Raw genomic sequence first — 15,141 nt, forward strand, 5'->3', positions numbered from 1 at the left:
TGGTTTACATCCCACCCTCCCAAAAATATCCAAATAAAATGTTTAATATAAAAAAATAATAATATATAAAAAAAAAAACATTACAATAAAAAAAAAACAAAAAAAAAACATGTAAATATTTACCTAAGGGTCTAAACTTTTTAAATATCAATGTAAAGATGAAATATTTCTATATTTTTTTTTATTTTAAACTTGTAAATAGTGATAGATGCAAAACGGAAAAAATGCACCTTTATTTCCAAATAAAATATTGTCGCCATACATTGTGATAGGGACATAATTTTAACGGTGTAATAACCGGGACATATGGGCAAATACAATACGTGAGTTTTGATTATGGAGGCATGTATTATTTTAAAACTATAATGGCTGAAAACTGAGAAATAATAAATTTTTTCTGTTTTTTCTTATTGTTCCTGTTAAAATGCATTTACAGTAAAGTGGCTCTTAGCAAAATGTACCCCCCAAAGAAAGCCTAATTGGTGGCGGAAAAAACAAGATATAGATCAGTTCATTGTGATAAGTAGTGATAAAGTTATAGGCTAATGAATGGGAGGTGAACATTGCTCAAAGGAAAACGACGGAGCGCGAATGGGCTAGGGTTGTACAACGGACAAGGGGACATGATTTGTGTGCGGAGGAAAAAAGTTGTTGCCATCTATTTAGAAAGGAATCCTTCACAGTGAGCGTGGTTAAAGTGAACCTCCAGACTAAAAATCGACTCAGCAGAACTGAAAAGGCCTGGTGTTTCTTTAACAGTTTCACAGCATCAGAACTTTGTTTCTCTTATACAAGCCTCATTTTTAGCGGCACAGAAGAAAACTGCCCGGGCTTTTTCCCCCTGATGCTGTGCAAAGCATGATGGGATTTCTGATTTTTTTGTTCTCGTTCTGCTGTTTTGGTGCAATTTTTTTTTTTTTTTTGCATTTTGAATTTGACATTTGAAGCCTAGCGCATGCAGCTGGGAGGGGTAATCAGGACACAGGACAGTTGGAGCTGTGTCTTATGCTCCTTGTCACCTCCTTTCAACCAAAAAGATGGCTGCCCCCATGAATCACAAACATTTGCCTGTTCTTTTAAAACCGGGTGGGTAAAAAATTATATTACCTATCTATTGTAATTAACATAACTAATGTAACTTAATGACAGTATGTCTGTTTAGGCTGAAGTTCCCCTTTAAAATCTGGAATATACTACCTCTGGAAGTAGTTATAGCAACACTATATCGGCATTTAAATAGTGTTTTGGATGCTTTCCTTGCATTGAAGGGCATCCACGGCTCCAATTACTATGTAATTCCTGGGACAGTTGATACAAGGATTCATCAGACTGTCATCTGGAGTCAGGAAGAAGTTTTTCCCTATTAAGGCTAATAGGCCCAGGCCTTGTAAGGTTTTTCACATTCCCCTGGATCAACTGGGATATTCTGTTTCAAGATGGTGGTTTTTTTTATTATTATTTTATTTTCTGGTTGGACTTGATGGATGGATGTCTTTTTTTCAACCAAGCTAACTATATATGTAACACATAGGGGGAATTTTTTCCCCCTTACAGGTGTTCTTTAAGGCAAATCTAACACCCCCCCCCCCCCAAAAAAAAAATTTGATACTGCCCTATGCAGAGACAAGGCTCTGGATCCCATAGAGAGACTTCCCCACCCTCTCTCCGCCCCTCGTTCCACTGCCGGGTCCCCCGCTGAAGTCATCTGACTAGAATGTCAGAATACCCCTTCAGGACTCCTCGGAATGCGACTGCTTCAGAAGTCTTTCCGAGGAGTTTGGAAGGTGTGAAATTTGGGGCAGCCATCATGAGGATCCAAGGCTTTCCTTCTTAGGTGACTTAACTTTTTTTTTTTTTTGGCTGGCAAACCTAAAGCAAAGATAAAACGTATGAGATAATGAATTGTATGTGTAGTACAGCTAAAGAGGCCCATACACTGGTTGATTTCAGTGCTCAATCAAATCGATGCACGATTGAACAGCCGATTGATCAATTTGCAGCCAATTTCCATCAATTTGATCTCACAGGATGGAAAATCTAGGACGGTCTGCTGCTGGAAGCGGATCGATGGCCCATAGAGTTGCATTGTTTCTAATGGTACAGTAATGCCTTTAGATTGATTTTCAATAGATTTCATTCTGAAATCTATTGGAAATCTGTTCCTAGTGTGTGGCACACATCAGATACATTCCTGTCAGATTTGAAATGACAGGCATCTGACAGATCTTTCTGATTGTCGAATCTGCTGCAAATCTATCAGTATATGGCCACCTTAAGAAATAAAACATTAGTAGCAAAGAAAAGAGTCTCATTTTGTTTCCACTACAGAAGGGGTCTCAAACTCAATTTACCTGGGGGCCGCAGGAGGCAAAGTCAGGATGAGGCTGGGCCGCATAAGGGATTTCACAATCGCGGGGCATCTCCGCCTCTGCCCGCCCCTCTCACTCTTCCTTCACAGAGAGGGGCGGGGAGAGGCGGCGATCCGTGCGGCGATTGACGTTAGTAGGGGCAGAGCTGAAGCTAAAAGCTCTGCCCCTTCCAGGAAATGCCGGCGGATTGCCCCCCCCCCCCGGCGATTTGGGTGCTCTGCAGCACTCGTTTAGCAGCGGGGATGCGGCGGATTACTTGGGAGCACTGAAGCGAACTATAAGGAAGCTTTTGCCAGCGAGGGCCACAAAATATTGTATCGAGGGCCGCAATGGCCCGCGGGCCGCGAGTTTGAGACCCCTGCACTACAGGGAGAGTAAAAAAACAAAAACAAAAAAAACAAAAAAAAAAACACCCTTCAGTTATCTATGCAAAAGAGCTTCTCTGAGCTCTTCGACCCAACTGGGTGGAACACAGTCCTGTTTTCTAAAGCACTTAAACAGCCAAGATACAGTGAGAGACAGCTAGAGATAAGGTTTTACTACCGGAAAGTTCAAATGGTCCTTATTTCTGCTTTGTTTATAGCTTAAATGACAGAGTGTGGTTTTAAAACTGCAAATATGACAGAATGATGCAATGTTATAGAAAAAAAAAATCGATATAACTAAAAAAATAAAAATAAGAGACTTTTCTTTGCTACTACTGTTCTACTCGTTATCCGTACTACACATACAATTCATTTTATCATGAGTTTTTTTTCGTTTCAACTTTATTTTAAGCTAAAGTGTTGTGATTGTGTACAGCTGCTAACCTTGGTTTTTTAAAAGAAAAAAAATAATAATAATAATATGGTTAGGCCTGGTACACACATCCAATTTTGATTTGCCAGACTCGCAAGGTGACTCATCCATCTCGGCACAACCAAGACATTTCATCAGCAGCGGAGCGGTTATTGGTTAGTAACAGACACCATATTCTACAGAACAGAGCACCACAAGAGCCTCTCCTCACCTCCTCCACATTCCTGTTCTCCTTGGCACTCGTCTCAAATAACCGGACTCCCATCTGCTCACCGAATCTCTTGGCATCCGCTGTTTCCACACATTTCCGAGCTGCGTTATCGTCCTTATTACCCACTGAGAACAAGAGGGAGAGGTGACGTCACCATGGTGGGAAATCCAGGAGGCTTGGTGTGGCCTCCACATATATCTATACATATTAACATACAGTATATGCCCAGTGTTGGTACCCTCTAAGATTAGAAGCAGGCAACACAGTGAAAGCTTGGTGTGCAGCTTTTATAAATATTAGCCTACAAATGGAAAACAAACTAACCTTTTGAAATGAATGGAACGGTTTTTAGTACGGTTTATTTTGCTGGCTACCACTGATGTAATTTTGTGTGGTATAGATGATGCAGTTTGCTCCTCCCATGCTCAGATCTCCTGCTCTGCATGGGCTGGCCGTGTGTGTGTGTGTGTGTGTGTGTGTGTGTGTGTGTGTGTGTGTGTGTGTAATGGACGGTTTCAGGTATAGAAGGATTCTACTGCAAGTCCATAGACTTTCATTTTACCTTTCACACCCGACGCTGCGTTTCGGGAGCATTGAACCACCGGGAGCCGGCGTTTTCCCGTCGGGTTAAATTAATAGCTACGGCCGCTTATTGCGTCGCACCGCAGATTCCCGAAGTCACTCCGCAGGCTATTCAACGCGTGCAGGAAACAGCTCCTGGACGCATTGTCTAATGTGAAAGAGGCCTAAACTCCTTATTCAAGAAGGAAAAAAATAGAACTAGGAAACTATAGACCTCTGAGCTTAACATCAGCTGAGTGTAAATTGTTTTAAGGTATCCTAGGAGATGCTATACAAAAGTAGCATAGAATAATCTTATTTCAGTTAGAAAGCATGGTTTTACTAAGGACACGTCCTGTCTCAGGCTTTTATGAAGTGGTGAATGAAAATTTAGATTTTGGAAAAGCAATAAATGTAGTATACTCGGACGTTGCCAAAGGCTTTTGACACTGTTCCCCACAATAGCCTGGAGCAGAAGCTGAGGGGAAAAGGACTAGGAGAAAATGTGTGTATGTAGATAGAGAAGCAGTGGGGTACCGCAAGGGTCAATACTTGGTCCAAGTCTTTTCAAACAAACAAACACGGAACATTTATATCGCGCTTTTCTCCTGGCGGACTCAAAGCGCCAGAGCTGCAGCCACTAGGACGCACTCTATAGGCAGTAGCAGTGTTAGGGAGACTTGCCCAAGGTCTCCTACTGAATAGGTGCTGGCTTACTGAACAGGCAGAGCCGAGATTCGAACCCAGGTCTCCTGTGTCAGAGGCAGAGCCCTTAACCATTACACTTTCCAGCCACTTTTCAATTTATTTATTAACGATTAGTAGACAGAATACAGAATAATCTAGCCATATTTGCAGAGGATACAAAATTGCTGTATATACTCGCATATAAGCCGACCCACATATAAGCCGACCCCCCAACTTTTACCTGAAAAACCAGGGAAAAATGATTGACCCCCATATAAGCGCGGCTCCCTGTAGCCGTTACCAGGGGAACCGCTCTTTCCTGCCCCCTGCATCGTCACAGCAGCAGCGCCGGGCGCGCTGCTGTGATCACTTATACGCAACATGAAAGGGGAACCCGGATTAGGAAGCGGCCGCTGCCTAAAGCAGGTAATAACGGCGGCGGCCACGGGGGGAGCGGACCACCGACCACCAGTAAAGACTCGCATACAAGCCGACCCCCTTTTTGGGGGTCAAAAATTCGGCTTGTATGCGAGTATATACAGTATGCAGAATTAGCAGCAATAAGATATTAACAAGGCTATATGGGCAGGCACATGGCAGATTAAATTTATTGTTGATAAATGTAAAGTCATGCACCTTGGACATACCAATGGTAGAGCACCATAGAAAAGAAGTTGCATACAGCTGGGAACAGAAGACTTAGAGAAGGCCTTAGGAATACTGGTTAAGTTAAGTAACCGTACACAATGCCACGCAGATAAAAAGACAGACAAAATTCTGTGACACATAAAAATGGGAAATAAAATCTTGAGATGCTAATATGCTATAAGTATAAATCCCTTGTGAGGCCACAAGAGGTGACCTGGTTAAAATGTATAAATACATCAAAGGGCAATACAAAAGCTTGGAAGAGGAGTTTTTTTTTTGTCTCTAGGGTAGTACAATGGGCAAGGGGACATGATCTGTGTATGGAGGCAAAAAGTTTATGCCATCTATTTCGAGAGGGAGAGGGATAGGAGGCGCCCATAGAGTCAAGAGCTGTTTGGTAAAACTCGTTATACTCTAAGTAGTTATAACCAGGGTAGGTAAGAATAAAATTCTCCTACCTTAAATGAACAGTATCTTAGACGTGGTATCTTAAACAAATTTTCTTACGGTTTATTTGTTCAAATAAGCACTTGACAACGTGTTTCACCGCGTAAGCCGCGTCCTCAGGTCTATAGAAAGTGCCTGGAGGTGAAATGTGCAGTCCTGGGCGCCATAGCATTAGCCTAATAATGCTATGGCGCCCAGGACTGCACATTTCACCTCCAGGCACTTTCTATAGACCTGAGGAAGCGGCTTACGCTGTGAAACACGTTGTCAAGTGCTTATTTGAACAAATAAACCGTAAGAAAATTTGTTTAAGATACCATGTCTAAGATACTGTTCATTTAAGGTAGGAGAATTTTATTCTTACCTACCCTGGTTATAACTACTTAGAGTATAACGAGTTTTACCAAACAGCTCTTGACTCTACGGGCGCCTCCTATCCCTCTCCTAACTACGAACCACCCTCTCTCTGGGGAGTGCTCTCTTTTTGGAAGGCCTCCCTAAGGAACTTTTTCTGTCGGAGCAGCGACCGAGACTCTGTGCCACATCCAAACCCCTAACGAACACAAGGCCGAGTGGGGACGGTACTTCTCCACGTGCCCAAAGAGTGGTTGCAGGATGAGCAACCTAATTTTGGGAGTATAACAACTACACTATTACATAGACGTCTTGGTGATCTGTCGATATATCACACCAGATCAAGCTCCTAGTCCCTCTGTGTCTTTTGTTTCTCACAAGATCCAGTATTTAGAGAGGGGTTCTTCACATTAAGAGTGGTTAACATTTGGAATAGCTTACCTCAAGTAGTTATGGCAAAGTCTATATCTGCATTTAAAGAGGGCTTGGATGCCTTCCTTGCATTTAAGGGCAGCCACAGCTATAATTACTAGGTAGTTACAGGGAGAGCTGATGCAGGGATTTATCTGACTGCCATCTGGAGTCTGGAGGGAATTTTTCTCTTTTGGGGCTGATTGGCTTGGCCTTATGGGGGTTTTTGCCTTCCCTGGATCGACTGGAATTTGTGCGAGTTCAAGACAGCGTTTCTTTTTTTCCTGTGGTTGAACTTAATGGATGGATGCAGGGGTGAGCCTGGGGTGCCTGGCACCTGGGTGCAAGATTTTCTCTGGCGCCTATGGGAGTGGTTAAATTAACCGTGCCCAACCACATAACCACACCCATGTCCTGCCTAATCACACCCACACCTTCCACCTCTTTACGCATGCATGTGATACCCCATTCCTACCCCTCTTCCATGGGCCTGCTCCTGGCTGGCTTTGGCTGCCTGCGAGTCTGCTAGTCTCTGGACTGACTCAGGTTGAGAGGCTCTGTGAGTGCGACGCAGTCACACACTGCGTATTTATGGCTGCCTGCGGCCACCCTACTCTCGCTCGCTGTCGTCGGCCAAGCCCAAGCGTGAGGTGGCCTGCCTATAGGTTTCCCGTTGCACCGCGCAGCCTGCCAGTGTTGCCAACCTTTCACGTTATTTTTTACTGACAAATACCTAAAAATTTACTGACAAAAGTTTATTTTTACTGACAAAATTTGCCCACTAAATGCACATAAGAGACGGTGTTTCACCAGTAAATGCACGTAATGACAGACAGCTTTTCACCAGTAAATGCACATAAGAGACCGATTTTCACCAATAAATGCACATCATGACAAACATCCAGTGTCCCTAGTATATGTAGCCAGCCTGGACCCCTTTAGGTAGTGAGTGACAGGGAGCCCTTTAGGCAGTGAGTGCCAGGGAGCCCCTTTAGGCAGTGAGTGAGGGCCAGGGAGCCCCTTTAGGCAGTGAGTGAGGGCCAGGGAGCCCCTTTAGGCAGTGAGTGAGTGCCAGGGAGCCCCTTTAGGCAGTGAGTGAGTGCCAGGGAGCCCCTTTAGGCAGTGAGTGAGTGCCAGGGAGCCCCTTTAGGCAGTGAGTGAGTGCCAGGGAGCCCCTTTAGGCAGTGAGTGAGTGCCAGGGAGCCCCTTTAGGCAGTGAGTGAGTGACAGGGAGCCCCCGCCGCCGCTCCCCCCTCACCTCGCAGCCAGCAGACCTCAGGATCAGCGGCGACCTGACCAGTATGAGCGGGCGCTGGAAGCACCCGCTCTATATGCGGAAGTGATGTCACTTCCGCATATCAGTGCGGTGTGCTAAGTCCTAGCGCCCGAATTATTGGTCGCCGCCTGATCGAGGTCTGAGTGACGCGGCGGCTAGAGGGAGGGAGGGATCCGCGGCCAGAGGGGGTGAGCGGCGGCCGGGCGGAGCCTGTCAGAGACAGGTGCCTGGGTGCAATGCACCCGCCCAGGCGCGGCCCTGGATGGATGTCATTTTTCAACCAAACTATGTTACTTCTTTCATAGCTAAAACCTCAATTTTTCCACCTACTGGTCCTCACCAAGAACGGTGCACACAGAGTCACAGTTCTGTGTGATTTCATGCAGCCATCTCTTCACATTCACAAAGGATTCTGGGTTGGTGACATCATAGACTACGATAACCCCATGGGTGTTTCGGTAATACCTGGGAAGACAAATCACAACAATGGGTTGAAGTTCTTTCTCCTTCCTCTGACCACCTTCTATCCCGTACTGAACAATCTTACCTTCACCTATAAACCAAGATAACAATGGCGACCCAAAAATGAATAGAGCAATGGAGACCCCACTGTAGTTCAACCCAACAACAATCATCACCCCATTGTAGATTAATTTTAATCAGGTAATTTTCCAGATGTTGATCGTTTACCTCTTCTCCCACTTTTCACCATTAGGGAAGATTTTTTGTCTACAGCCTCGTACACACGCCCTGACTTAAGTCGGTTGAGGCAAGCAATAATGAGCACCTCAGCTGACAATCAGGCGTGTGTATGGTGTTGGAATTTCAGTATGATATGTTTGAATTCGGAGCCCGCAGTTACGTTAGATAACCAGTCTTAGTAAAAGGACTTGCTCCGCAGAGTTTCTTTTTAAAAGAGGATTTCTCTTAGAGAGAAATACAGCCATTTCTAGAAGTACGATGTAGAACATTGTGCTGTGTCTTCTACAAGGCTGTAGAAGAGATATATTCAGTGCATAGCCAGACAAGCTGACGGCAAGCACCAGAAAACATGAGCCATTGTTATGAAAACATTCTCCCAGTATATTAAACAATGGTCTTGGGACATATCACCTCATTTTCAGGGTATTAGGGGAGGAAACACCATATTTGGCTTTTCCCATCTGAGCAGGCGCGGACAGTGTCATCCATCGCAGCCAATTGCAGGCGATGGGTGACTGGTCCGTCCCTGCCAGGTGATGTCAAAGTTAACTTTTTAGAGGCTAGTATAAAACAGCCGACATGGGTCCCAGAGAGCCACTTCCACTTCTATTCACTTCCTAACTTCTGTATGCTGTATACAGTGGGTTGCAAAAGTATTCGGCCCCCTTGAGGCTGCCACAGAGCAGCTGCATTTGTACTGACATTAGATTACACACAGGTGCACTCTATTTAGTCATTAGCACTCATCAGGCAATGCCTATAGGCAACTGACTGCACTCAGATCAAAGGGGGCCGAATAATTATGCACACACCACTTTGCAGTTATTTATTTGTAAAAAATGTTTGGAATCAGGTATGATTTTCGTTCCACTTCTCACATGTACACCACTTTGTGTTGGTCTTTCATGTGGAATTCCAATAACATTGATGCATGTTTGTGGCAGTAATGTGACAAAACTTCAAGGGGGCCGAATACTTTTGCAACACACTGTATAGCCAAGTGCCGTCTTTCCACAACGTAGCATAGATGTTCGCAAGATAAAGCCTGGTTGATTCACAAGGGATGGCCCAAGAACATGAAACTTAGAGAACCTGAACTGAAAATAAAAAGTCAAAATAACCATACACAGGTCATACTTCCCTCCTGTGTAGTCTACTCCTCAATCTCTTTCTTCTCTCCTGCGTCCCGTTTGTCCACTGTGATCAATAGAATTCTCTGTCCTCCATTTTGAAAATGGCCATTACCCCATAAAAGCTTCCTGGTGAGCAAACTGTAATATTACCTACTTTCCATAGGGAAACATGGACATTACCTTGCACATTCAGTTGAAACTGACAGCTGCTGAAATATAACTGACAGCAACTGGTATTTTTCAGTTCTGACAAAATATTATCAGAACTGGAAGGTATCACAGTAAGAAGAAAATGGTGAGCTTCTGAGAGGAACTGACGGCAAGGTAAGTTTGTAATATTCATTTGCAGCTACGTCGTGTTTATTTTAAATAATTTTCCTCACTTCAGGTTCCCTTTAAAAAGAGAGTCTGAAGCGAGAATAGATCTCGCTTCAGACCTCATATATAGCAGGGGCACGTGTGCCCCTGCTAAAACGCCGCTATCCCGCAGCTTAACGGGGGTCCCTATCCCCCAAAATCCCCTCCGTAATGCGGGGGAGCGCTTCCGCATTGGGGCAGGGCTAACCGCCGCAGCCCTGCCGCACGCGCGTCTGTCAGCGTGTATCTCCGCCTCTCCCCCGCCCCTCTCAGTCTTCCTTCACTGAGAGGGGCGGGGGAGAGGCTGCCATGCGCGTCTGATAGACGCGCTGAGAGGCAGGGCTGCAGCCGTTAGCCCTGCCTCTAGGAAGCATATTCTACGACCAACCTTTGCGACCAACTTTTGCAGGGGGTGGGTTGGGGGGTCAGGGACCCTCGTTTAGCCGCGGGATAGCGGCGTTTTAGCAGGGGCACACGTGCCCCTGCTATATATGAGAGCTGAAGCGAGATTTAGTCTCGCTTCAGTGTCTCTTTAAGATGACTTACTACAGATTAATTGCTTCTTTGAGGTAACGAACATGTAACGAAGATTGCTGATGAACACATCTGTATATCTGTTTAGCTGAATAAACACCTTAAACTTTGAAGACTCCTTTGCTGTGATGAGTGTCAAGTTATCACACATTCTGTGATATGGTGCCGAACAAGGGTGTAGTGTTGTTGCTCATAGCAACCAACAAATATTTATTACATATGGCACCCAACGACTTCCAACCTGTAAGCGATCCACCGGGCAGATCTACTCAACCCCAGCAACAACGATCCTCCCCACCAACGCCATTGTTTGTGCCGCTACCCAGCCCACTGCGTGACGTCTGCTCGTTGTCCCCCACATAGCAACACAGCACATCGTCAGCTACGCAGCTGACATGCATGTGTGCAGTCCAGGCCAGCAATGTCACCCAAGGGATCAGGCCCTGATGGGCGACATAAGTAGACAAAGTGTATACGGCCTAAAGCTGGACATACACTGGTCAATTATCACTCAGTATTGTTTTCAATAGATATTATGCTCGATAGAATGACAATTATTTTACAGCTGGCTAAAGAACAGCATTGCTGATAACTCTTTCGAAGGATTTTTGCCCTTAAAGGGAAGATCCACGGAGTATTAAAAAAAAAAAAAAAAAAAAAAAAATTATAATAATCCACTTACCTGGGGCTTCCTCCAGCCCGTGGCAGGCAGAACGTGCCCTCTACACTGCTCCGGAGGCTCCCGGTCTTCTCCGGTGGCTCACCCGACATGGACAGGCTGGCTTCCTGGTCGGACTTCTCCTTGCACTCCAACGTGTGTCTCACGCGGTCGCGCTGACGTCATCAGACTGTACTGCGCAGGCGCAGAACTACTGCGCCTGCGCAGTACAGCCTGGAGGACGTCCGATGACGTCAGCTCAACCGCGTGAGAAGCACGTTGGAGCGCACAAGAGCCCGACCTGGAAGCCGACCTGGCCAGGTCGGGTGAGCCACCAGAAAAGACCGGGAGCCTCCGGAGCGGCGACGAGGGCACGTCCTGCCTGCCACGGGCTGGAGGAAGCCCCAGGTAAGTGGATTAGTATTTTTATTTCTCTGTGAACCTTCGCTTTAAATATCAATCGTACTCTCGAGTGCAAAAGTTTAAATTCACTTCAACTCATGATCGACCAGTCGTTTTCTCTAATTGGGGAAACAAATTGTACAGTGTATGGCTACCTCAATACTGATCTTTCTGCTTCAGTCCAATGCAGTACAAAATTTGAAGGCTGAATGCTCTCCACGGCTTCCCATACCACCAATGGTTCCCGACAGGATCAATCTAGTAAAGAACCAGCAATTTTGATCTATATCTGATGGCTATTTGATTGCAATATTGATCAAAAATGCCATAGATTAAATAGATTTTCAATAGGTTAGACAAATTCCAGACATCAAATCTAATTAAAATCTAATAGTGTGTGCCTGGCTTTACACTGGTACCGACAAAGTATGGACACAGAGGCGCAGGCACCTCTGAAGTGCCTGGCTCTTCTACTGACCACATATGCTATTGCTCCGTTGTTATTGCCTGATGAAGCGGGTTTAAACCTGCGAAACGCGTTGCATTGTCGCCCGGAGTATGTAAATAAACTTGTTGTATTTGACAAACACATTGGCAATTTTTGTGTCTCCTTGGAGGAGGTATGTCCACCACTGCCTAATGTTTTAAACTTTTTAGATACTTTTATCCTTGGTAACTCTGTATCCATACTACGCTATATCAAGTCCACTCCTGGTGGAGGGGTGTTACACCGTTTTTTTCCTCATCTACGGAGAGCGACTTCTTAACCCTGAGTGGGGTCAGGTCTAATCTCCCCACCTGCCTATACAGTGGATGCATTTGAGGTAACCCTGCTTTTTGTAAGTATAGCTTATTACTCTATCATACTTCATTTCAACTACCAGTACATACTACACTATGTTCGGCTCTTGGTGTTCCTACTCTGTAATACACTGGTATCAAGTCAACCAGCACCTGTCCTCTGCTCTTTCAGCACAGAGACACCCACCACCCCATATCTGTGACTTACGTTGACGTAATCGTGCGGAACCTTTCTTGTCCTGCTGTGTCCCAGATCTGAAGCTTCACCCGCTCTCCATCCAACATCAATGTCCGAATCTTAAAGTCCACTCCAATTGTTGTTATGTAACTACCTGTGGTCAATACAGAGAAACAGCAAGAACCAGGTGAGGGAAGGAGAACAGTACACAGGAGGAACAAGGACTGGATGAGGGAAGGAGGGAATACATAGGAGGAATAAGGGTCAGGTGAGAGAGGGACACAACACAGGAAGAAGAACAAGTTCTGGAATAGGGAAGGAGGACAATAAACAGGAGGAACAAGTACCATCTAAAGGAAGGAGGACAATACACAAGAGGAACAAGGACCAGGTGAGGGAAGAGGACAATGCATAGGAGGAACAAGGACCGGGTTAGGGAAGGAGGACAGTACACAAGAGGAACAAGGACGGTACACAGTAGGAATATGGGCAAGGTGAGGAAAGGAGGACAATGCATAGGAAGAACAAGGACCAGATGAGGGAAGGACAATACAAAAGGGGGAATAAGTATAGGATGAAGGAAGGAGGACAATACACAGTAGGAACAAGGACTGCACGAGAGAAGGAGGACAATACATAGGAGAAACAAGGACTGGGTGAGGGAAGGAGGACAATACATTGGAGGAAAAAAGGACTAGGTGAGGGAAAGAGGACAATACACAGGAGGAACAAGGACTGGGTGAGGGAAGAAGGACAGTACACAGGAGGCACAAGGACCCGGTGGGGTAAGAAGGACAGTACACAGGAGGAATATGGGCCAGGTGAGGGATAGAGAATACATAGGAGGAACAAGGACTGGATGAGGAAATACGGGAATATTTAGGGGGAACAAGGACCAGGTGAGGAAAGGATGACAGCACACAGGAGGCACAAGAACTGGGTGAGGGAAACAGGACAGTATACAAGAGGATTGGAGCTGAGAGAGGAATAAATATACAGGAGGAGGAATAAAGATGGAGGTTTTGTCCTCACCAGAGAAGGAATTGTCAGCAAATCGCAGAAGAAGGCTGCTCTTCCCGACACCTGGCAGAGGAAAGAACACCGGAATAAGGTTTGATGAGAACAATGATGACAATCGTGACACAAGTACAAGTCACATTTATGTTTGGATGTATGATCTTTAAAAGGCAATGTTAAAGCTCACCTCTTCAGGCAAGCATACAATCTGATATAAGAGGTGTTATCCAGTTACTAAACCAGCTCAGTCTCATTCCCTGTTCCGTAGACAGGACAAGCAGTGGTAAAAGCACAGGTGTCGAACTCCAGTCCTCGAGGGCCATATCCATGCCAGTATTTAGGATGGACTGAGAAATGGAAAAAATGTGCTCTACTTGAGGAACCACACCTTTCCTGATCCAGTTCCATTGATTAATTTGAGCTGTGATAAAAATATGTGAGAGCCTCAGCCCTTGAGGACTGGAGTTTAAAGGATACCCAAAGTGACATGTGACATGATGAGATAGACGTGGGTATGTACAGTGCCTAGCACACAAATAACTATGCTGTGTTCCTTTTTTTTCTTTCCCTGCCTGAAAGAGTTAAATATCAGTTATGCAAGTGCCTGACCCAGTCAGGAAGTGACTACAGTGTGACCCTCACTGATAAGAAATTCCCCTTTTTATCTTTTTCTTGCTCTCAGAAGCCAATTTCTGCTAGGAAAGTGTTTTATAGTTGGAATTTCTTATCAGTGAGGGTCACACTGTAGTCACTGCCTGTCTGAGTCAGGACTGAGTCAGCCACTTACATACCTGATATTTAACCCTTTCCGACAGAGAAAGAAAAAAAAAAAGGAAAAAAGCATAGATATTTGTGTGCTAGGCACTGTACACACACGTCTATCTCATCATGTCACATGTCACTTCGGGTATCCTTTAACATCCCTGGGTTACAGTTTGCACAGAGCCACACCTGCACAACGTTCTCTGTGCACGAGCGGCTCCATGCTACTGCGCTCACTCATGGACGGGAGCGTCACTGCAAAGAAGAAGGTCCTGGTGAATTACGCTCGCCCGCACAGACCAGCTAACTTAGGAGACAATTCAAAGTCGGGAGCAGTAGAGACACTTCATTAGCCTACAGGCTAGAGATGCGTTCTGTTGCGGGGGGGGGGGGGAGATGATGGAGCAGCACACGACGGAGTGGCCTCAAGTGTCCTGGTGAGTAGGGGGAACACTGAGCTCTGTCTACGCTCAACCGAGACGATCTGGCATTCCCTTAGCAACACATCAGGGCTGCCCTACATACTAGATGCTGAGCAGAGGGGGCCCAAGCAGTCGCCTTGGAGGAGGAGAGCCATCTAGTGTAAGGCTTACTTCCAGCACTACAGCTCACAGGGGGTGCACAGCTTCTCTAGACTAAGTTCTGCAGCAACAAGGGAAACAGCTGTGACTTCACCGGAGAGGAAGAGATCTGTCAGCAACTGACTAATCAGACAAGGCTTTCCTACTGATTGCCCTAATGTAACCTCTGCCAGAAAAAAGCCAATGTATTGCTGATACATCATGAGGACAGGTGCACCCTCCACTTATTACCCGGGAATCTGTAAGTGCACCCT

The 15,141-nt window shown here is 45.5% G+C and overlaps 1 protein-coding gene across 5 annotated transcripts in view; it reads right to left on the bottom strand.

Moving 5' to 3' along the window:
- Window positions 1-15,141, bottom strand: part of LOC137524332 (ras-related protein Rab-35-like) — a 41,239-nt gene that overhangs the window by 5,813 nt on the left and 20,285 nt on the right. For all 5 annotated transcript variants that reach the window (XM_068244073.1, XM_068244076.1, XM_068244075.1 and 2 more), the window contains exons 3-6: window positions 13,560-13,610; window positions 12,558-12,681; window positions 8,103-8,227; window positions 3,379-3,503 (exon numbers count right to left, since the gene is read on the bottom strand). In XM_068244073.1, the coding sequence (XP_068100174.1) occupies window positions 3,379-3,503; window positions 8,103-8,227; window positions 12,558-12,681; window positions 13,560-13,610 (425 nt within the window). The remainder of the gene's footprint in view (window positions 1-3,378; window positions 3,504-8,102; window positions 8,228-12,557; window positions 12,682-13,559; window positions 13,611-15,141) is intronic.

Source organism: Hyperolius riggenbachi, chromosome 7, assembly GCF_040937935.1.
Source record: "Hyperolius riggenbachi isolate aHypRig1 chromosome 7, aHypRig1.pri, whole genome shotgun sequence".
Classification (NCBI taxonomy): Eukaryota; Metazoa; Chordata; class Amphibia; order Anura; family Hyperoliidae; genus Hyperolius; species Hyperolius riggenbachi.